The 25196-nt window shown below is 44.7% G+C and overlaps 1 protein-coding gene across 5 annotated transcripts in view; it reads right to left on the minus strand.

The window, feature by feature from the left end:
* Window positions 1-25196, minus strand: part of FAM193A (family with sequence similarity 193 member A) — a 974920-nt gene that overhangs the window by 868828 nt on the left and 80896 nt on the right. For all 5 annotated transcript variants that reach the window (XM_069632109.1, XM_069632106.1, XM_069632108.1 and 2 more), the window contains one exon: window positions 3201-3446. In XM_069632109.1, the coding sequence (XP_069488210.1) occupies window positions 3201-3446 (246 nt within the window). The remainder of the gene's footprint in view (window positions 1-3200; window positions 3447-25196) is intronic.

A 25196-nucleotide genomic window follows, 5' to 3' on the forward strand; every position in this document is an offset into this window, starting at 1 on the left:
CAATGTTGTGCGGAATCTTTTGTGGGTTAAAACGAGGAATATGGGAATTCCTAATGTATTACTTTATTGGTTCATTCAACTCCACACCAACACCTCCTACAAAATAAAAATCTCAGCAGATGGAAGAACTGATCCCATTAGTACATCCATTGGTCTCAAGCAAGGCTGCAATCTAGCAGCAACCTTTTTCAATCTATATTTGTCTGACCTTGATAAGGAATGGGACCACAGCAACCTTTTCTCTGTTAAAATGGGCTCATTACGGATGAAATGGATTGCGTTTGCCGATGACATTATTCTTGACCCAACTCCGGCAGGGCTACAAACCAAGTTATTGCTCTTCGAGAAATTTGCAGTTGCGCATAATCTTACCCCAAATCCTGCAAAAACAGCAATTTTAAAATTTGGCAAGAAACAAAATAGCAGGGGATTTAAATGCATGATTATGAAAACTCAAATCCCTTGTACTTTTAGCGCTATGTATTTGGGATACAATCTCAGTGCTCAAAATTCCATTAATGCATGGACAGAACTGATTAGAAATAAGTCCCGCCCTCTTTAATCCCAGCTAAAAAGGATTTACTTAAAATATTGTAAATATTCATTAATTCCCATGATGGAGTTCTTAACGTTAAACATAGAAAGCGTTATTTTGTATTCCTTGGATATGCGTCTGTGCGATACGAGTACAATTCTTGATTCTATGCAAGATTCACTGATTAAATCTGCTATGCATCTCCCTATGTGCATACCCAATGCAGCGATACGCAATGAGTTCGGCCTGGTTGCATTATCGGCACGCTGGAAATGGCAGAAACTATCTAGTTATGTAAAAATTCATTTCCCACCCAAAAATTCTTTGTACGAAGACCTGAAATGCATGTTAGATTTCTCTACTTCAGCCTCCTTTAACAAATATCACACTAGTATGCAGCTTCTGTTGAAGTCTCCATGTATTAATATTGAAGATGTACACTTGAGACCGGGTTTTGCAAAAGGGAAACTCTTCGAGCAGGATTGGCTGTTAACGATTGAAAGAATATCGGATCATAAATTGTACAAAGAATATGGTAGCTTTCTTAAACAACGTATTCCAAGATATCATGTCAACTTGTTCCCATGCAACCACACAAGACGAGCGCACATATGGTATAGATTAAATATATACGATACCAGAGAAAGAACTGCGACTTGGATCAACAAAGGAGAACTTAAAACTACCAAATGTCGTTTTCCCCTATGTAATGAACCGATTGAGTCCATGAAACATCTCATTTTGGAATGTCCTCACTTTAAATCAATGAGGACAAACCATCTTGCGAAATTTGCAAATGTTGACTTTGACGATGGTCTGCAATTCATTTGGGCACGTATGATGCAAGGCACACACAAACCCTTAGCATATGAACTGGTTAGTCTGTGTAAACACATTGAAAAAGAGCTGTTAAGTTTTAAGAATTAAAAGGATACAAAATGTTAAATATGTTACCCTTCATCTTAAACTGTGACATAAGAAAAGGTAATTTTGCTGTTTTTTTAACTTTTATCTGTAAATGCAAAAGCAAACATTTTATTCTTTCAAAGATTTTGTTTTGTAAAGGTTCTACATTTTTGTATTGAACTATAAACAAATAAAAAAAAATAAAAAAATAAAAAAGAAACCCTCTGCTAGCCCAAATGTTATTGTGAATCCTTGCCCAATTTCCCTATCTTCCCAATTAGTCAAAGGTTCTTGAGCAGACTGGGGGATACACTTCCACATGGCTTCTGTTGTAAACATTCCACCGAGACTAAACTGTTCCAAGTCTCCGACTTTCTCTGATTCTCACCACTTCAATTTCTTCTATACGCCTCCTTTTGGAACCCCTCTGCCACTTTCAACACGGTCGACCACTGCTCTCCTCCTTACTCTGCAGGACCTTGGGTTCTGCAAATCTTCTCTCACCTGCATCTCTAACCTTTGACACCCCCACATGCCGTCCTGCTTTTCGGCATCCCACATGAATCAGTTATTTGACGCCAGCTCTTCACCGTCTATACCTCTGCCCTACAAATAAATTGTGTCATTCACCCTCACCTCTGCCAACACTCAAATCATTCTCCTTTCTCTCCTTCACAAAAGAGATCTCCAATTGGATTATCAACCGCCCCAAGGCAATCAATCAGTCACTGGATGGCTCTCCACTGCCTCATCCATCTCTCCAATCTCCTTCCCGCCTGAATTTCTTGCTGCCTTAGCAAAGGCTCATAGCCTTGGGGTCCTCGGATTGTGTGCTCCAGCTGTAACAATTCATCACTAGCAACACCTCTGCTTCTCACATTAACCGTCTCAGTTAGAAAGGGTGTCCATTTCTTAATCCTCAGAATGAAAACATACCTCCACCTGTGTGCTCTGCAAACTCTACTAGTGCTCGCCTACTCCTAGTTGGTCCTCTCTACTCCTTCCTCACCATAGACAAAGTGCTAAACCCTGCCACTCGTACTCCCTAAAACCTTCCCAGATCCTCCCGGTTTACCTTCTGACATCGGGATATCTCTCCATGCACAAACCCCCTTTTCAAGTTCCTTCTATTAGCCTAAAAAGCATCAATGGTCTTGACCCTCAATACTTGGCAGATTATATATTTGTCTACTCACCACCTCGCTCTATCCATGCCTCATCTGCACTCTAATTGACCCATGCCCTCCCGGTGGATGTGCAGTCTCCCTTCTCTACCCGCTGCATTGTAACCAGCTGTACATCACAATCAAATTGGGCTGGACTATGGACTAAATGGTACTCTCCTTGCCCTCGGGCCTCCTTCTCCCCACCTGACCCCCAACACTATCTCCAGTGTCACACAATGTACATTTAGATACATAATCTGCCATTTCTTATTTTCTGTTAGTTTGGTCACTGGTCTAGTTCCCATTTTTTTCACAGAATCAAATTACAACGCCATTCTGCTTAAAAGGAGCAATTGTACAGGCACGATTTCCTGGAATGCATCCACCATCTGTAAATGTTTAACCAAGTTATTTCTGATAGTAACACATCACATTTTGTTAAAAACATACAACAAAAAGAATCTGGCAATAAATGTTTCTCAAAGAAGAGCAATCAAGGAATTACAAATGGAAACAAGGATTAACATATTCATTATACATATCCAAATGATATTAAATGTAGATTAATACAACTATTGAATATCATAACTTACCACTAGAGATTGCTCTAATGTTGCATGCGTTTCCTCTTTTTCAACTGTCCGTCTACAGTCGGGACACACCCACAGTGGAAGATGCAGCATACTGTTTGTTTTTGGGGATGTTGAAAGTGCAGTTTTGCTTGAGTTTTTAATCCCACTCTCTGAGAGGGAGATATCTTTGCGTTCACTTCTACAAAGAAGACAGTGTTCTCCTGTTGTGTACGGCGCTCTTTGACCCAAACCAAATGTAAAAGGAGCCTGCAGAAAACAGCATTTCAAATATTAGATGGATTTGAAAGAGGATCTTGAGAACCACGAGTATTGAAACTAAAATGAAGTGTGCAAGATTGAAAGTGTTCCTATCTAGTTAATGAATACTAAATAAGGACTGCTTGTTCTGCTGCTTTTGAAGAAGCCATCCAATTATACAGCATTGCCTTTGCAGCAGAGAGCTGTGCCAATTCCCATTGAGGATATTACAAATAGTTTAGTATTCACCTTTTTTTTTTTTAAATGAATTTTTTTTATTTACATTGTTATTGGAAATACAGCCTTGAACAAGCACACAAGAAAATATCAATACATTCATCAAATCACAAGAAAGTAAAACATTTACAATTAAATACAAAACATTAAATTAATTATAGAAAAATATTAAGAGTAATAGATTAGGAGTAATGTTAAGAGTAATAGATTGTGTCCAAATATGTGGGTTGGTCCATTAACATCTGTTTGCAGTGTAATCTTGACTCTATTCTGTCTTCATTATCCTCGATCTATCCTCTGCTTTAGTCATGGTCAACCATGCCATTCTGCTCAATCGCCTCCGCAACAACCTTGGTATTATTGATCATGCCCTGGCCTGGTTGACCTTTCTCACCAACCCTCTAAGGTCTAACTGGGGCCTTTCCTCTCTTCCATCTCTCCCGACTTGTGGTGTTCTCCCTGGCTCTTCAACCACTACCTGGCACCTCTTGCCCACCACATCGTTATCATTCTGTTCCAATTTTCAATATTATGCAGATGACACGCCGCTCTCATTCAGGCTCCCCTCGGTCACCTCTGCTTCTCTCATACCAGAGTGATTGGCCGCAATTCAGGAATGGTGTGCCGCCAATGATCTCTGCCTTTATGCCAATAACAGAGATCCTCCTCATTGGGACACCCACTCCGTCCTTCCGTCCGTCCAGCTGCCCACTTTGGGCCCTCTTCCTGTTGCTTCCTGTGAGGCTAAAACCCTTGGTGTCCTCTTCGACCACTCTCTCCTCACATGTCTGATGTCTCTAAGAAGTCAGATTATCAGCTGCACCTCCTCAGAGGTAGTCTTCCTTTTCTCACTTATCCCCAGAAGCTCACTGTCTCCAGAGCTCTGGTCCTCTCTAGGCTGGACTATTGCACCAGCCTCTTTCTAAATCTTCCTGCCGCTACACTTCGACCTTCACAACTTATCCAGGACAGGACTGCAAGACTTGTCCTTGGCCTCCAGCACAAGGATCGCATCTCTCCAGCTCAAAACTGTTCACTGGCTCCCCGTGGCTGCAAGGCTCAAGTTAAAGACCCTCTGCATCGTCCACAAGGCTTTCGAGGGCCTGGGACTGCTCTGCCTCCCAACTTTCTCAAGCTCTCAGCTCATCCACCTCCAACTCTGAGGGTCAGACGCTTCTCCAAACAGAAAGTTGGGGGCAGATCCATCTCTTTGGCTGGGGTCTCCCTCTAGGACAGCCTCTCTAGCACAACATCCCGGAGAAAACCTTCAAAAATTATGAGATTCTGGACGATATTGACAAATACTGAGCAGAAATAACAAACAGAAAACAGACAGTTTCTACGTGACGAGTTGGATTACAAATTCAAAAAGAGTATACACATTCAAAAGACCCACAACCTTATCTAGAGGACGATCATCCAACCTCACAACACCTAACAAACTACCAGCAACTCCGTTATCATCTGACACTGACACAGTGAGTGACAGTGAACTCGAAGACAGAAGCTTAGCACCACCCAATCTACTAAAGAAACCCCAACAACCAGCAAGGAAACATACCAAACAAGGATCCTCTTTTTTTAGAGGAATTTCAACAACAGAAATTAATGAGAAACTATCAAAGAATACCCATCATCAGAAATCCTACTTCAATTCCTCAACCAGAACCAAACGGGGCAAGAGGGGAGGGAAACACAAACAATCAAGAAAAAAACAGGTGTACAGACCCGATCACAAAACCCACTACCCCGACGCAAAATGTAATCAACCTAACGGGAGAAGAACTCCCACAACCATTAATTCAAGCATTGAATAAGGGACTCAACTTCTGTCCAGACCAAAACTACGACTACTTTACGACAATCGTTGATCTCTACACTTTTTGTAGGAAATTGAAAAAAATCTTTACAAACATGGAAGTCAAGAAAAAAAGTCTGATACCACATTGATACCGTCCGAACTGTCTTTAGAACATGTTGATCTCTCACAGAAAAAAAAATGAACAGTTCACTATGGAAAGATTCATCGAAGAACAAAACATTGCAACAGGTCTAGCCATCAACACTAAACACAAAGACAAATCCAAGTTCATACCAACATTACCACCTGAGAATGTAATTGATACCTTCTTTAAAGTAGTCCAAAAGGAACTCAGATATCTATATCAACAATAACACTAGTCAGAAGAAACGCAAACATCGCACAATCTCACTACTGCTCAAACACAAGCACTGAGAGACCTCAAAAACAATCAAGAAATCACTACTAAATCATCTGACAAAGGAGGCAACATTGTGTTATTAAAAACAAATGACTATATACTCATGGCATCAAAGCATCTGAATGATCAGGAATGTTATGAACAAATCAGTGACAACCCACTAATCGAAATAGGATCAAGATGGAAAATAATGAGCAGCTACTTGAGAGAACTATCACTTCTGATAAAAGAGGAATACCAATACATGACCATCACACATCCAATCATTCCAACCATTTATTTTTTTACCGAAAATCCATAAGAAATTCATTAATCTACCATCAAGCAGACCCATCATCAATGACATTGGATCAATCACCGAGCACATTTCAGAGTACATAGACCACCAACTTCAACCATTGGCAAGCTCACTCGCCTCATATATTAGAGACACTACCCACATCATCCAGTTAACCGAAGATATACCATGAAACAAGGACTATTGGTTAATAACTATGGATGTCACATCACTATACACCAGTATACATGGTAGGACTCAGCACTACCAAATACTTTTTGAAAACACATTCCATTTCACTACACGACCAAAACAATATGATGCTTGAGATGCTACTTTTCTTCCCTCCTCTCAGAAACTACAACTTGTGTTCAAAATGGGAACCTAAACACAAAAAATTAAAATCCTCTGTCAACACACTTTCCTCCTGAAGAACCACTGCACCCACACAGTGGGGAAACACGTGTCGAGGATCATCCTGGCATCTATGTATTGTCCTCATAAGGACCTCCCGTAAATACAGAGCCAATTGCTCTTCGAGGATCACCCTGGTATCTATGTACTGTCCTAAAACTAAAACAATTACTCTTCAATGTTACTTTGAAAAACAACTAAGGGCACATTTTCTCATCAACAATTACGAGGATTCTATCTACATCCATGCATTGCCCTTAAAAGTCCTCCTCAAATATAGAGCCAATTCCACAATGGTACTTTAACAACAATCAAGGACACAATTCCTTATTAACACCAATAAGGACCACAAAAGAATTTCTCCTACTAATTCTCGAAATAATGTTTATCAAGAAAAAGTGAATGCAATTTAGCATTAATCAATTTGTGTTGCACAAGAGTTTGATTTAGGAAATTAATGAACACTCAAATATTTGGACTTCATCTAAACAATTGCCAACAAGTCAACTCAGAATTGTGATTTCAACATCTTTTTGTGTTATTTAGAAGTGCATCTAACTTAATCTTTAATTTACGAGTGTTTGCATTTAGCAAAGGAATTTTAAAAATAATTCTCTTTTTTCTTTCATGACATTTCGAATCCATTTTTTTTAAGATAATCCTTTTTGAAACAGGGAAGCGCTACAGTAGGGCACTATTTTTCAGGTTGTTTCAAGCCCAGGTCAGCCTCTGTGGCATCCCTTTGTTGCAGCATCTCTGTGCTTGTTAATTTAAACTTTTTCGATCTCTTCGACTTGGGGTGCCAACACTGCTTTTTAGGCTGTCCTTTTCACTTAAAAAAAAATAAAAATAATAATGTGGTTGTAGATGGAGAATTGTGAACTGCTCAATAAAGAGATTTAAAAAAAAAAGAAAGAAAAGATAACACCTCTGGTGTTTTGCATAATAAAGAGTCTCCATTCTTATCCTTGCACCAGCTGCAGAATTTGTTCGAACAGGACCAGAACAAGGACTTTGTTGCTGGCCTTCTGGCTAAAAGCAAAATCTCCATTATGTCATCTGGGAGGCCCCAATCCTTGTATCTCAGCCTTGACCTCTGAATGGAGAACCAGACCCTACTCTCACGAGCGAAGGTCCTTGCTTTATGGAAAACATATTGGAGGGCAGATGGACATGTCCAGAAGGTCTGGGTACCAAGTCCTCCTGGCTCAATCCAGGGCAATTAGGATCATGAGCTTCCCGAACTTGCTCAACCTCCGATCCCACAAGTAATGATGGGGACTGGAGGAAACTGATACAGGAGGGGAAACTCGCAGTCCACTACAAAAGTGTCCCCTAGAGCTCCTCCTGGGGGAAATTCCCTGGAGCACAGTGGTGGTGACCCTACACCACCTCTCTTATTGAGGTAGTACATGGCCACTGTGTTGTCCTTCATTATTAGGACATCCTTTCCCTGTACAGAAGGCAGAAAGGCCTTAAACGCAAGTCTGATTGCCCTCAGCTCCAAAAGACTGATGTGTAGTTTGAACTCAGATGGAGACCAACGACCGCTGATTGCAAGATCATTGGCATATGCTTCCCACGCTGTGAGTTAGGCGTCCGTCATTACTGTCATCTCTGGCCATGGTTGCCAAAAAGGTTCTCCCTTCAGAATTTTGTTCCTCGCAGGCCCGCCACAGGAGATCCTGTGCGACCCTGCTTGGAACATGAAGGTCTGACATGTTGCCAGAGAATTGAGACCATTGTATTCTGAGAGCCCATTGCAGGGATTTCATTCTCAGGCGAGCCTCTAGCACCAGATAAATGCAGGATGCCATGAGGCCGAGCAACCTCAAAAAGTCAAAGGCCAGAAGATGTTGGGCACACAAACTTGGAGACCATCTGCAGAATGTCTTGAGCCCTCAACTAGGGTGGCAAGCTCTTTCCCAAGCATGTATCCAGCACAGCCCGATTAATTGGAGCTTTGGTGTCATATGGGACTACTTGTAATTGAGGGAGCAGCCCAATCTGTGAAGCGAGTGGCAGGTGATGTTGAGGTGATCCAGCGATTGTTTGGGAGAACACGGCCCGATCAGCCAATCACCCAGGTAGGGGTAGACCCGATTCCCCCCCCTCGCCTGAGACTCGTTGCCACCACCATCAGCTTAGTGAAAGTCCTTGGGGCGTAGGTCAGCCCGAAAGGCAGAACTCGAAACTGATAGGGAGAACCACCAACGGTGAACCTCAGGTACTTTCTGTGCTTGCAATGGATTAGCACATGAAAATAAGCATCCTGAAGGTCCAATGACACCATTCAATCCTGGAGTTGGCGGGCCTGAAGGATCTGAGAAAATGTGACCATCTTGAACTTGCTCTTCCTGAGGAACTTGTTCAAGTATCTCACGTCCAAGATGGGTCTCAGTACCCAGTCCTTCTTGGGTATTAGGAAATATGAGGAGTACCATGCCTTGATCCTCACCGATACAGGTACTTGTTCTATAGCGCCCTTCTCTAGCAGGGTCAACATTTCCTGCACAAAGAGCGGATCTGGAAACCTCAAAGAATGGCTCCCGGGTGGATGGATCTGAGGTCTCTGAAGTGAAGGCAGTAACCTTGGGATTCCCATTGAGCAGAACAGGAGGCCTTTGAGGGACAGGATATAGCTCTCTCAGGAGAGGAGTCTGACGAAGAAGTCGAAGTGGGCGACCGGTGGTGCCTCTTCTTCCGACGAGGAGTGGTGGTGGGAGACACTCCTCGACCTGTACCTTTTCACCTTCGAGGAGAGTCGCCTCTCGCATAGTCCAAAGAAGGTTTCTTCAATGGAGTAGTCCATTTCTTGGGGTTTCTACCTACCGCCAATTTCCCCTTTTCGCTCCTTCAAAGCTTTTCTGGTCAGCGACTCTTGTGCGCCACACAGACACCACACCACAAGCATACTCGATGTGGGTCGTTTATCAACATCTTGGAGACGGATGCTACATGTCAAGATTTAGACTGTCTGTTACCAACAAAACTCAGTGGTCTTAAACTTGCTATAGTTAGAGGTCAGTTACCGTCAATAAATAAATCCAGAGATTTATGTATGGTGAATGGGGCAATAAAAGGAGACATTCCGGCTCAGGACACCTGGAAAAGGAATAGCCAGTTGGCTATAAATGATAATGTCTTTGTATCGCAAAATGTCTTCGCTTCTTTACTATCCATGTCCATGATGTTGAACTCCCCCAAGCGAACATGCCGTATTGACAACTAGGTTTCAATGGGCCCCAGTAAAATATCATTTTACAATGTATATTAATCAAGATCTAAAAGGCCTAAAATGGAACAAGTCGCGCTTAGAAAGATTTTATGTAGACCTTGAAAAGGTGGCTATAGAGGAACACTGCCCGATTGGTATTTATACTGAAGTCTTGCAAACTTTTATAGTACAGCAATCTACATTAAGTAGACCCAGAATAAAAACAGACATGTATACGATCAGGTGATTGGGGAAAAGAAGCGAGCTTTGAAATGTGAGATCAAGAAGCATACAAGAGGATTTGTCTCCCCATCAAATTGGTATTCAAAAATTGGCTAGAGCTATAATGTTTTAGAGAAATGGAAGGAATAAATTAGCGGCACTCAACTAGAAGAATTCATCAAATAGGAAGGTTACTTAGAGAAGGGAATTCTGCCGAAATGGCCTTGCAGTCGAATCCGGTCCTGAATGATGTCCGATGAGACATTTTTTCACATGCTTTGGAGACGACGATTATGTGGAGTATTGTAAAACCTACTGCTCAATATCAGACTGGCCACTAACCTTTGTCAGAGGGGATGTGCTATATTTACTAAATCAAAAGTAGCACATCTAGAGCCCCCGGCCCGGACGAGACCTGTAACGCTATGATGAAAGAACACTGAGCTGTCGGCAGATATTCTGACATTGCTTTTCAGACAAGTCCTGACTTACAAGAAAATTCCCCCTTCCTAGAAGACTGCCATTATCCAGATTTGTACCCGATAAATATTTGCTCGTCTATTATCAAAGCTGACTGATAATTAGCTGGCAAGCATCTCAGATTGAAGTTATCTGGCTTTGTCAAAGCTATCTGAACTACAATAAATGATTTTATTCTCTTTTAAGGCACAACCATTGCTCAACAAAACCCCATTATACCTGGCTTTTATACATTTCCAACTAGCTTTTGATGGTATTGACAAGGGGTGGTTCTGGTCAAGACTAATGAGATGAGGATGCCTTATCCATCTAGCTGAATTATTAATGGACTGTACAGCCAGACGCCCATTAGAGTTTGCTTGAATGTTAAAGGTGACCTAACCTCCACTATTGCTACACAGCGTGGTCTAAATGAAGACTGACCCCTAGCTTCCCTTGGTATTTAAACCATTTATTTCGGATCTCTATATACATATGGGGAAAGCTATAGCCTTTCGTCCAAGAACGGGTCCATATCCGATACAGTGGTTACGGTAAGCGGACAATCTTGTCCTAATGGACCAAACCGAGATCAGCCTCCAAAGACAACGGTTTGCCTTAGAGTTATACATACGAGGGGAAAATGGTTTAAAAATTAACATCTCTAAATCACATGTACTGAGGATTCTCCATAATATAGGAAGAAACACCATACTACTCTATGCCATGTTGGATTACTCCAACCGAGACAACCCGCTCAGCCTAAACATCACCACCATGACTAACATCCACAAGCCCAACATGCCCACGCACTGCACCACCTCTTCCCCCATGCTCACTCCCAATTCTCATCCAGACTCCTCAGACTCAGATCCAGCACCCTACCCATGCACACCAACACTAGCCCTATTCACGTAACAGTCAGGAACTGTAGACAAGGAACTTGCACCACTGGCAAACTCTACCCTCACCACTTAAATGTGCACTACCTTGCCACCACCTAACCTAAAACCAAACCTCACCAGACCAAATCTCAGAAGTCCACACCTAAAGCCACAAAACAATCCCGACAAAATAGAATTATCGATGCAAACTTTGATTTGTACCCCTCCCCGGAAGGTCTTTAAGGCTGGCAACCTTCTGTATCTGGCCACTCTCAACTCTCGCTCCGCTGTCAAACATTCCTCTGACATCTGCCACCTCCTCTGAGAACTTGACCTTGATGTCCTCGGTCTTACTGAGACATGGTTCACAGGCAGCTCTGTCACGAGCTTTGACACTCTCCTCCCTGACGGCTACAAGATCCTCTCCGCACCCAGACTCTCCCGGCCCGGAGGGGGAGTAGCCTTGATCTTCCCCGAGTAGATTCCTGCCACTATCATTCCCACTCAGATATACCCCTCCTTTGAATGCCTGGTCTGCAGGCTCTCTATCTCCCCTAACCACTCTCTTACTATTGCTACTCTCCATCGGCCCCCTGGTAAAATCTCCTTTCTTTCAGATTGGGCTGACCTCTCCTCCTCCCTCCTGGCCGCAACCACACAACTCCTCTTCCTTGGTGACCTAAACATCCACCTTGATTCTCCCTGTCCCTCATCTCTGCTCTTTCGTGACCTTTGCGATTCCCTCTCTCTCGCCATCCTCCCCTCTAGCCCTACGCAGGACACACCCTTGAAATCCTGATCTCCTCTGGCCTCCCCCTCTATCTCTCCGACTACCCCACTCTCATGGAGTGATCACCGACTCCTCTCATCTCTCTTACTCTCTTCCTCTCTTCCACCCCCCCCCCCCCCAAGCCAAGCCTACCCCTACACTGCCACCTACATCCAGCCTATGAAGCGGGTGTCAGTTGAGGCTTTCGCTGCCACCTTCTCTCCCCTCTCCCCTCTCCCCCCTGGCTAATTCACACCCTGACACAGCCCTGGCCCTCCTCTACTCCTCTATTTCTGATACTCTCGACGCTCTTGCCCCTGTCACGAGGATCCGTTTGAAGCCCAAAGCCAAGTGTAACTCTTGGTTTGACTCCAACCTAGCCACACTTAAAAGTAAGTGTAGGGCGGCTGAGAGAATATGGAGAACCTCTTCCTCATCCTCTGACAAACTGGCCTGTCGCCTGCTCCAAAGGCAATACCGACTCTCTGTTTGCACTAAGAAGAGAGCAGACATTCAAGCCTGTGTCTCTGCGGCATCTAACAACTCGGCCAAACTCTTTAGTCTGCAAGGAGCTGGCAAACCCTGCTGTAGTCTCCATCCCCCCTATTGCCTCCCAGGCTCTCTGCAACGCCCTTGCCTCTCACTTTATCTCAAAGACTCAAGACATCCTATCCACTCTCTCCTCCCTACCCCCTCAGCCCCTCTCTACATCTGTATTTCCTGACCCTCCTTCAGACACCCCCTCACACACCTTCTCGTCCTTTCCACTTTTCTCCCCTGATGAGGTTGCTAGACAAGTCTGATCTATGAAAGTCTCATCAAAACAGGTTCATCCATGTTCCTCCAAAACCATCAAGGATCATATTGACCCCTTGCCGACTTCTGCAACCTCTCCTTTGCCTCTGGATCCGTCCCCTCCTCGCTGAAGCACTCCCTTGTGCATCCTCTTCTCAAGAAACCCACAGCGGATCCTTCCGATCCCGCAATCGCCAATTTCCATCACTCCCTTTCTGGGCAAACTCCTCGAAAAGCTGGCCATCTCCCAGCTTAACCTTCACTCCGATTCTGTTGGCTGTCTCCACGACCACCAGTCTGGCTTCAGAGCAGCCAGGAGCACGGAAACTGCTCTCCTGAACATCCGTGAACATCTGCTCTCCAACCTTGACTCTAACATTCCCTCTGTCCTCATCCACCTTGATCTCTCTTCTGCCTTCGACACTGTCAACCATAGCATCTTGCTCAACCGTCTCCGTGATAACCTGAGTATCACTGATCAGGCTCTGGCTTGACTGACCTCTGCTCTCTGATCGACCCTCCCAGGTCCAACTCGGGTCCTTCCGATCATCTCTCTTCCTCTCTACCTGTGGTGTCCCTCAGGGTTCTAACCTCTCACCCTGGCTTTTCAACCAATACCTGGCAACTCTCGCCCACTGCATTGCCATCTTCTGCTCAAATTTCCAGTGTTACGCTGATGACACTCAGATAATTGTCAGGCTGCCCTCGGCCACCTCTTCTCCCTCTCTTATCTCCGAGTGCCTAACTGCCATTCAAGATTGGTGTGCCGCCAATGATCTTTGTCTAAACGCCAGCAAGACGGAGATCCTCCTCATCAGCACACCTTCACCATCCTTTCCCCTCACTCTCTGGCCTGCTTCCCTCAACCCTCCACCAACCCCCACCTGTGTGGCTAAGAACCTCAAGGTAATCTTTGACTCCACCCTTTCCTTCTCCGCCCACATCTCTGAGGTCTCTAAAAAGTCTAACTTCATACTGCATCTCCTCAGAGGTCTCTACCTTTCCTCTCCTTCCCCCAGAAGCTCATAGTATCCCAAGCTCTGGTGCTCTCTAGGTTGGACTACGGCAACAGCCTCTTTCTAAATCTACCTTCCTCTACTCTCCGCCCTCTGCAACAAATTCAGAACAGGACTGCGAGACTTGTCCTTGGCCTTAAGCCCTGGGATCTTAGCTCTCCAGCCTTGAAATCTCTTCATTGGCTCCCTGTGGATTCAAGGATTAAATTCAAAACCCTCTGCATTATCCACAATGCTTACTGGGGCCTTGGTCCAAAATACCTTCAGCTATCCCTCTGCAAATACCTCCCCTCTCGAGCTCTCCGCTCCTCTACCTCTAATTCCCTCAGGGTCAGTCGCTTTTCTAAGAAACGAGCTGGGGGCCGATCTCTTTCTTTGGCTGGGGCCTCCCTCTGGAACAGCTCCCTACAACCCTAAAACTTGAGGAGAAGCACCTCTGGTTCCGGAAGCACCTTAAGACCATCCTCTTTGCTTCTGCTTTCACCCCCTCTCCCCCCTGTTGATTCTGGTCTCCCTTGTTACTGTGCACTTGGCCACCCTCTGTCCACTGGGCCCAGGCTCCTGCCTATCTTTTCCACCCTCCTGCACTGCCTCCTGGCCACCCTTTGCACTGGGGTCTGTATCTTTACCCACACAGTCCCCCCTCTTCGTCCCTTGAACTTACCAGACCTACCCTGTCTGCTTCCCTCAACTTAGCACTTGCTTGATGCACTTGCTGTGGTTGCTGCTTTTATCATGTATTTATCAGTATTTATTTCTGCTCTCCCCTTGCTCTGCACTTTCCACTTCTCCCCTCTCCCATGCACTTTTCCCAAGCACTTGCGCATTCTCAATGTCACAGGGCCTACTAAGATTGTTGTTTTGTCTACTCCCCTGTTCCCCTCCCTTGCCTGGTCACGCTCTGAAACACCTGTGTATGAGCGCAATATAAATATATATCAATTCAAACATTATAAATATGCCCTGTTTAATGTCCGCTCTCTTACCGCACATGCCATTGAAGTCTACGACCTCATTTTAAGCCAGGACCTAGACATACTGGCCATTACTTAAATATGGCTACATGAGGCTTTTGGCCCAAATTTAGCACTAGTACTACCCCCTGGGTATTCTATCCTTAGACAGGATAGACTCACTAAAATAGGAGGGGGGTTGCCTTGATATTCAAAGAGGCACTCGCTTTCAAGCTTATACCCCCACAACTGGGAGGGTAATACAGACATACTATCAGCTAAACTATCCCCATCTCCAAAAAACACCATAAACATGCAATTCATCTATAGACCGCCAAGCCCTTTGGCGGATTTCCAAGGACACATCACACACTTACTAAGTGAAAAAATAAAAAAAATCCACTAAATCCCTACTCGTAGGCGACAACCTAGGATTTAGTGACCCCCCTTGATAAAGCCGCCACCTCACTATCCAAAGACCTAACAGATCTAGGTTTCACCCAGAAAATCACGACCCCCACCCATGTCCAAGGCCGCACCTTGGACTGGGTGGTTGACCAGAACTGTGACTCTACCATTACCTCTAACTCTGCTCACCCTGGGACAGACCATACTTGTATACAATTCACCATCCCCACAGCTCCCAACACCAAAATCACCACTCCTGCTCCTGCTATTCTAGCTAGAAGTGCTAAAAAACTTACAGCAGACAATCTCCGCCCCCATTTCGACATTCCTTGCCTTGCACCTCCTTTCTCGCACGACCCCAATGTCCTAGCAGATATTTTCAAGGACACAATAAATCATGCAGTCAACACCGTTGCCCCCCCTAGAGGACAAAAAGGAAAAAAAAGTCTTTACATTCTAATTCCTGGTTCACGGACGGGCTCCAACACCTACTTCACGACAAACGGCAGGCATTAAAAAATTGGCAGGAAAACCCCTGTGACGCAGCTAAAGAAAGCTTCAAAAATAGTGCCAAACACAAAGAAGCCATTTTTATAGCCAAATCTGAAGCCTACAATAACAGAATATCCCAAGCCAATCCAAAGAACTCTTCACTATCTTTAACGAACTCACGGACCCGCCGATCCGCACGGACGATATTACTAAAGATGAAGCATGGTGTAACAGCATACAAACCGCCATGCTAAACAAAATTGACATGCTACAAAACAAAATTCGAACACATTACCAAACCCTTCTCATTCAGAACAAAGATCAGCCATCTCTGTCCCTGCCCAAAAGCAAACCTATCACCTTCTCCAAATTTGCATTGCGTCATCTCAAACCATCGCAATGCAAGGGCGATGTATGCCCCCGTAACATTATCAAGGATTGTGCCGAGCCACTGGCCCCTGTCCTTACTGCTTTCATTAACTCTTCTTTTAAATCAGGCATTGTCCCCAAAAGCCTTAAGGAGGCTTGGGTACATCCCCTTCTAGAAATGCCTACCCTGGACCCATCCCAACCCAACAACTACCGGCCCATAGCAACCGTCCCATTTCTGCTCAAACTACTAGACAAAGCCGCTCACGTACAGATCCAACTCCATCTAGAAACGAACTCCATCCTAGGTAAAAGGCAGTCAGGTTTCCGCAAAGGGCACGGAACAGAAACCGCACTGTTAGATCTAAAAAAACAAATAAAACAAATTCTAGACAGCCCGCCCTCCTTCTCGACTTTTCAGCGGCGTTCGATCTCGTGGATAACAAAACACTCACCACACACCTCACACACGATGCTCACTTCTCTGAACATGCAGCTACCTGGATCACCTCTTTCTTAGAAGGAAGAGCGATGAGTCTTTTCCAATACAGCTAATGCTACTCCCACTATTATTCACTGTGGCGTTCCTCAGGGATCCTGTACTGCCCCTACTCTCTACAATCTTTTCACTAAGCCTTTTTTGATAAACTGGATGCACTTGGAATCGCATACACAAACTATGCTGATGACACCCAAGTGCTCCTTCCTCTAACCGGTTCATACTCCCAAGATGCCCCCAACCTCCAACAAATCTACGCCACCATACAAGCTTGGATGTCCACCAATGGCCTTTGCCTTAACGGGGAAAAGACTGATTCTTATCCTTGGCCAAAAATCTACCCTAGCCAACCTAGACTGTCTCTACACCAACTTCAATATTGACAACTGCATCATTCCAGTGCTATCATCGGTTAAGAGGTTAGGGGTCCATCTAGATGCCACTGTCCATGAACAAGCAAGTCAGCGATATTGCTTCTGCCTCCACCCCAAGCACTAAACTCATGAACGCCCTCAAACCCTTCTTAGCAAAGGACAACTGTCTCTCTATAGCTAGAGCCACCATAGGGGCAAAGCTTGATTACTGTAATGCACTACTTGCTGGCTCTTCCACAAAAGGCATAAAAAGACTCCAAACCACTCAAAATAACACACTTAGAGCAGCCCTTAGCATACAAAAAGAGATCACATCCCTCGAGCAAGAAAATCTGCCCACTGGCTCCAAGTCAAAGACCGGATCACATTTAAAATTCTAACAATTACACACAAATGCATCAACCTCACGACACCATCCTACCTCTGAGACACGCTATCTAGACCCACATCAACTAGACCCACTAGAACATGCTACTCTAACCAACTCACCATCCCACGCATCCACAGAACCAAAACAGGAGGAATAGGCTTCCCATATCTAGCCCTTAAGCTATGGAATGCGCTCCCCACTGCACTCAGGGCAGAAACATCCCTCTTCGCATTTCGTAAAAAGCTGAAACTGCTCTCTTTGATACCGACGGCTCCTACCCTTTACCAAATGCGATACTGTCTGTTCCTCATTAGTACTATGTGCCTGCTCTTGCCAAATATGTAACTAATCTGCTCTTCTGCTATCGATGTAAGCAAGTTGTGACCTCTTTATACTGCCACCTTGTAACTAAGTTGTCACCCCCCCAATGTAACAAGCGCCACGGTGCTCCCGAGCTGATGTGGGCTATACAAATCCGAATAAATAAGAGCCATCTTTAATTGGCGTCTGACTGGCAACCCACTCCTGTTGGTGAAGGAGTATGGTTACTTGGGATATTTCTATAACAACCATAAATTAAGACCAAACGCTGACTCAAGGCCAGGCAATCCAAATCAAATTCAGTCCATTTTCACCATGTCCAGTAATTCTATTCTAGAAGCAAAAAGCTGTCCCAATTTTGACTTATGCAGCAGATTCCTTATTTTATCAAATGGAAATTGACAGGCAACATTTAGAGGGTTACTTTTGTAAGACAGTTCGGGCCCTCCCTACTGTTTTCCCTATGTCGGTCATTCGTTTTGAATTGGGTTTGAGTTTGTTATTAGGTATGGTTCAATGGAAAAAACTGACATTACTTGGAAAGATTTGAACAGCTCCCAACTCCCCCTCCAAGATGGAAACAGGTTTTAGAAACTGAACAAGATCGACGTTGGAAAAGTGGAGATTGGATTGTATGGTTAGGCTGGACGAGGAAGACATTGATTGACTTTTTATTAACTAGTCCCACGAAGGTGAAATTGAAATTATGACTGGTAAAGTACAAAATGAATGTGAAAAAAATAAAACACACCGTCTTTGCCAATTTTATGGCCAAGATTAAAACCTACAGTACCCTACACCCAAGTATTTCAGAAATTTACAAAATGGGGATTATAGATTTATTTTTATGCAAATGCAATTCAACCTCTCGTCAACTAGAGAAGGTCTGGGAAATAGAGATAAGAGCTCTAGTTATGATTGTAAATGTCATTTTTGTAAGACAGCAGAGAAATCTACACAACACTTACTGATGGATTGTTTAGATATAGCTAACATGAGAGCTATTTGGATACATTTATAGTAGAGTACAGATTGCTAACTGTAGAAGAATGGTAGTCCTTTACATTTAGTGGATCTTATACCCCTTTAGCGATACCTAAATTACATTTTTTAATTTGTTTAAATCTATAAAGTAGTATGAGAATTTATAACTGATTAATTGACCGAAACACTTTTGTAGTAAATTCTAAAATATTGTAGGAAATTAATTTAACTGAATTGATGCAAGAAATGTATTTCCTTGCTTTTTAATGCTCTTATCAAATACCGTTTGTATTTTATTGATGGATGTGTGTGAATTTTATTGATGTTTATTAATGTATTAAGGTTGTTAAAAATAAAACAATAAAATGGGTAAACCTTCGGCTCTCTGCGCTATATACCTAATTTAGTGTATTTACCTTTATTTAGTGTATACCACAAAAGCCACTAAAGTGGTTACATCAGTCTACCCGACATGTGTAGGGACCTAGGAAGGACTGCCCGACGGACCTAGCAGGGCATTGATAGGATTCAGAACATTAACACTGTCTAGGTGAGATTCCTTTACACCTTTCCCTCAAACTTCAAAGCAACTCCCACATCCCTAGCCCAGTCTATCAACTCAAACAAGTCATAATGCAGTGTCAGGTCACTATAGCAAGGGTAGGCCCTACTGTGTAGTCTGCCCAGGTCTTCTGGGGGGTGGTAGGGCAGGGTCAGGGGTGTGGGGCTTTAAGGCAGTGGGCCCCATCTTTCAGACTCCATCAACCACTTCCTATGTGACCTAGAGGGGTAATCAGATTGTCCAGCCCCTCTGGATTTCCTTCCCTCGCCACTCATCTCCTGCTCTCATCTCTCTGCCTTCTCTGGCCTCCATATGCCAAATACCTACACATTCTGCTTCCCTGCTTCCCTCACAATCTCATTACTCTCAGCACTACCTCTGCTCTCCTTCACCTACTTGCTGCTCACTTCCCTCACCTCTCACTTTCCATCTGTCAACTCAACCCTACTCTCCCACAAAATCCTGTCCAAAAACTTGCCCACTCACACACAACCAGTACCCCATTCTCAGACTTACCTAATCTCTATACAAAAACTTCAAAGTCTCCTCCAAATACTCCAGCTGCTACACCCTCCTTGCTGATCTTCCCTGCTGATCTTCCTTCACACCCTTCACTACCAGTTGACTGTTGCCCTTTTTTAGCCCTTCCCTTTCCTGATTAGAAGCCATCAGCTCCTATTGGCTACCTGAGTCAGCTCTTTCCATGGGCCACTCGTTGTCTGAGATAGCCTCTTGAGGGCTGGGACTTGCCAGGAAGTCTTCATATAACCCTCCATCTTTCCCATGCAGTCACTGGGGAAAGTGGTCTTTCTTTTCACCTCCAGTATAAATTAAGTCTTGGCCTACATAGGTCTTGGGGAGGATTCCCTGGTCTCCTCTAGTGACGAGCTGAAGCAGGATGCCAAGTCCATTCCCATTTTGGTAGCCAGTCTTTTCCTGGCTAGGTCTGGACTGTTCAGCCAAGGTGCATTGTACTACTTCTAGATTATCAAAATGGTTCAGCCTCCAATGAACAAATAGAACACCCACACCAAGTAGTCTGTGGCATTCTGGGCACCAGAGGAAAAGAGCTAGCATGGACAGAGGCCAAACGGCAACAATGTACGTGTGAGGCTCTATGCATACCACGTAGTCTGTGGCAAGAATCCTCAACTCCACACCAGATCTCTGGGGGAGGTCAGCCTCTGGTGTTTCCCTGATAGACCACATACCACGGGTTGAGGGGGGCACTGCCCTCCCTACAAGGGCAAACCTATGACCCTGTCACAACGGTTTTTGATTTGTATCGAGCTGTAGTCATTACAAAGAGGTTTTACTCAAATATCAAGATGCCAATAAACCAGCTTTTCAGCTTCCAGGCTTCCAAGTTCAGCAATGGTAGGGGGTGGTGAAGCACTTCACCCTTTCCCTTGGGTTAAAAGAGACCCACATTGAGGTAGGAGAAAGATCTGTACAAAAGGGGAGTTATTAGAAATTAGAATCATTGAAGAGGTTTGGTTCTTCTTGAACTTGAGCAGGACCTTCTGAATTGAGGCAGTGGTTGAAAGACCAATCCAGATGTAATGCATCCCCCAGGAAGATGAAGCCCAACCCATCCTCAATACACAATCCTACTAAATAATTGTTTAATTACAATATGTTCAGAGGGGAACACAGCAAATTAAGATTTTCTGCCATGGACCGATTCAACGTCTGTATGTGCAACATGTAAACAAGTCTGCATAAGGAATATGCCTCCACATTTTCCTTCACCTGCAGATGGGGCACTAACAGGAAAACATTGTGAAGGAGAATCTGATTCCACATCTCCCCAACTATCTGGCACCGAAAAGGAGATTGTGCTTGTCCAGATTGTTGGTCTAAATCCTTGCTTTACCAAAGTCTGTAAAAATGTTTATCACTTTTGGGATGCAGGTGCAACGCTCTAAACATGTAGGAAAGTACAATGTCTAATAAGCAGTGTTGCATAGCAATTTGCTATACAATTCAGTAGGTTTGCTAATTAAATGGACACTTGTGTAGCAAAGTTGCCTATTTATGTTACCTTGTTCAGTAAAAGCACCGCTCACCCTGAATTGCTCTCTGGCTCTCAAGGCTCTTGCCACCCTCTCCACTGCAAGTTCAAAGGGGCTAATGGAGAGAGAGTGCACTCTTAAGTGCCAAACGCCTATGTGGGAGTGCTAGACAAGATTTGTTTTCTTTTTCAAACAATTGAAAACCAGAAGTAGTTTATTTATATAGCGTGACCAAACCCTCCGGTAACTGGGCGCATTAGTCTTGAGGAACAACAGTTACACAAAGGTTGCACATGAGAGAAGTAATCTGGATGATCCTTTTATTAAGCTAACTATATCCTCTTTGGCAAAGATCTATCCTCCTTGGCAAGGCCCAGTATGTGCAACTTTATTAAAAGCAGTCATGTAATTCCATTCCTAAGCATTTAAGTTGTTGAATATTGCAAAAGTACAGTATTGCTTCCGTAAAACACTGCCCTGTCTCCATGCTTCACAGTAGAGTTTAGGTTGGTGTATCTAAATCTATAGGGTCAACTAAATTGATGTTGTGGAAGATGCATCACATTGATGAGTGAACACTTTGGAAAATGTACATGATCACACGGTCAACTGCCTTTAGAGGCAAATCTAGCTCTCCGACTTGCTGGTTGCATGTATCTGTGCAACTAGTGCTCAACACAAGCGGTTTTATACCAGTTACCCTGAAAGGGAGATGGCAGCAGACTAAAATGTTTGACCAGTTGTCTGCCTGCTAAGCCGTCTACTTTGTTTAGTCTCTTACTTTCTTTCCTCTTACATAAAGAATACACAAGGCTAACTATATGTTTACGCAAGAAATAATCAATAGTTTCATCCAGACTGTACATCAACAAATCTATTGCAATACCACACACTGTAGTTAGCCTCCAGAGCTTACTTTGCTCTACGATTTTGATTGCATTATATATTTCCCGCCTGGTGCTAACAGCTAGCCAAACTGTTTTCAGAGCCTTTTTATCATATCTATTTATTTGTGGCCATTCATGCAGCTCACCTTTTACATTTTACAGACATCAGCCACAGCTCCCAAAGTCCACTCACCCACTCGCACAGTCCAGTAAATTTTATGAAGAGCGAGTACCATTTGCAGGGGATGTTTGAAACGTATGTACCATTTACTTTTTTTTGTAGTAAATGTCAAATAGGTTTCATTGTGCATAACTGGCTTCTGTATGGCAGTCGTGTGCCGAACATAAAGTGGGTATATGTTGACATGCACAAGTTTACAGAAAGCACATTTACATTTTTTTTTTGTCACCCATTACTATGGGTCAACTACATTTCTTTTAGGTCGAGTAGATACACTATATTACCTAACCGGCAGGTCTAGTGGAATTTTAAAGAATTTGCTAGGCCTGATTCGTCTCACTAATATCTTACTTCAGCACTACGCAAAAAAGCTATATCGATGCTCATTTTATGTTTTGGATCCAAATAACTCCTGGTGATATTAAAAATATTAGTACAACATTGCTAATCAAATGGGTGGGTTTGTAGAAACATTGTAAATAGCCAAACTCTGCTAATCAATTTTTGAAAACTAATGTATGCCTTGAAGTACAAGCTTTTGAAGTTCCGTTAGCATGGAATTTGCTCATTTTTAGTGTTAGCATATCTGTAATTTGTCAGAGCATTTCAGGTCTCTTCAAATGGGGTTTTAGCTTTGCCACATTTTAGAGAGCACTAGGCTACCAAGCATGTGGTGGAATGATGTGCAGCAAAGACAGTGGGCTTCATTCCAACTTTTCCGGTCCGGACTGCGGTGATTCCGAGGTGGTGGCAACAAAGTTTCCGTGTCCGCAAGGTTGCGGAAAGACCGGCCGATTACATGCCGTCGGTCGCGCGCACCACACGGATGCGTAAACACCCGCGGTAATGGGCATAGCGGCACCACAAGTAGCGTAAAACCTGTGTCCGCCACTGTCGCCACGGACACGGAAATACCATGATCGCCAAAACAGGAAACAGAGGCTGCCATCATATAAAGCACAATCCATTGCCATCCAGAGTCAGCACAAGCAGTATCCACACGGTCAGAAGCCAATAGAGACCACCAGCATGTCTGCCAGGATTCCAGCCCATAGGCAGCGCAAACAGCGCTTTAGTTAGGCAGAGCTAACTGTTCTGGTCGAGCACATAGTGGAGCATGCTGAGATGCTGTTCAGTGCCAATCAACGGCGTGCTACACAGCAGCAGAGGAAGGAAGTGTGGGTGGAAGCAGCACGCAAGTGCACCGCTGTGGGCGTGACTGAAGAGCGTAAAGGACTGCCACAAGCGGTGGGACGACCTGAGGCTGAGGGTGCGGAACCTGATCTCCACACACCGCCAACGCAGCAGTGGGACAGGTGGAGGACCCCCTTCCCCACTGAGGCTGCAAACATGGGAGGAGCGCTGCAGCAGTGTCCTCCACCTTAAGGGCATCCATGGGATCGGGTATGCTGAGGCAGGAGTGAGTCCACCTGCAGATGCTGGTAAGTGCGCAAATATGAATGCCATGAGTATATGTTGAGGCCAGGAGTGGCCCAAAGGACCCATTCACACCCCCCCCCAGGCAGTGCATGACTGGGCCAAAGGACCCATTAACAATCCCCTCCCCCCAGGCAGTGCATGACTGGCCCAAAGGACACCATCATGATCCAGATGGTGACCCATATCACTACAATGCATTTTTGGCAACAAGCAGATGCATGTAAATGCTACTATTAAATGATCAACCTGTATGATGCTTGTGATGCACCCATCAGGCACCACCACATAACTAATTGCATGCCCTCTGTGTCCCCACAGCCGTATCAAGTGACAGTGATACCGCACAACAGCCCAGGCAATCTGCTTCATCACGTGTGCAAGCCAGCACCCCTGCCCAGGATGATGCTGCCAGCAGTTCTGCATCTCTGCCCCCAGTAGCATCTGCCACACATGTGCCGGCCACCATCACCAACATCTCCACCATCTCCACGCTGCCTGATGCAACACAGGTGCCACAAGCACCCATCATGCCCATCCAACCCTCCACAGAAAGCATCTGCACTGCAGAGGAGGCAGCATGTAGCGACAACAGTGCCCTGGCAATGGAGTCTGATACTGGACCACAGGGGGAGGTGCCCACCCTAGATGACTTGGCATCGTTCCATGAGCTGCAGTTCAGCCCCACATCAATCCACAGTCCTATGAGGTCACCTACCCCCTCAATAGCAGAGCTCAATTCCCGCATGCAGCGGATGGAGGAGCAGCAGGCTACCCTTGAAAGGCAGCTTGAGGAATCCAGGCTGCAGTCGGAGTGTTACAGCACATCTGTACGTCGCCTCTCAAGGTCCATTGGACGCTTTGCCAGCACAATAGTGACCCTGGCACGCCATGTGCAAGAGGGCAATGACAACACCTCTAGGATTCTTGAGTCCATGTTGATCAGTCAACATGCATATCTTGCACATTTGCCACCAAGCCCAGCTTCAGTGCCATCCACTGCATCCACCTCAGCCAGTCCACGGAGGAGTTCGAGTCGGCCAACAGGGCCCTCGGGCAAGGATGCACAAGCGCCGAAGCGCACACAGAAACGATGGCATGTGTGTCGGGCCCTGCAGGACACATGGGGACTCGAAGGGTGTGAGGGGGTGGGTATGTTTGGGTGGTGGGGGTGGTCCATTAGGGGTTTTGTGTCTTGGGGCCTGGTAGGGGGGGGGGGAGTACGTTTGGGTGGTGGGTGGGCACAGGTGTACAGCTTCCCTAACCATTGAACCTCCACCCCTGTTGTGATTTCATTAATATATCTTCATTTGAAAAAACACTAACATGAGTGGACATTCATCATTTCAGTTCAACAATTTATTTACTGTCATCGCCATATCCATGCAATGCTGT

Source organism: Ambystoma mexicanum, chromosome 6q (genome assembly GCF_040938575.1).
Source record: "Ambystoma mexicanum isolate Mex_15411 chromosome 6q, UKY_AmexF1_1, whole genome shotgun sequence".
NCBI lineage: Eukaryota > Metazoa > Chordata > Amphibia > Caudata > Ambystomatidae > Ambystoma > Ambystoma mexicanum.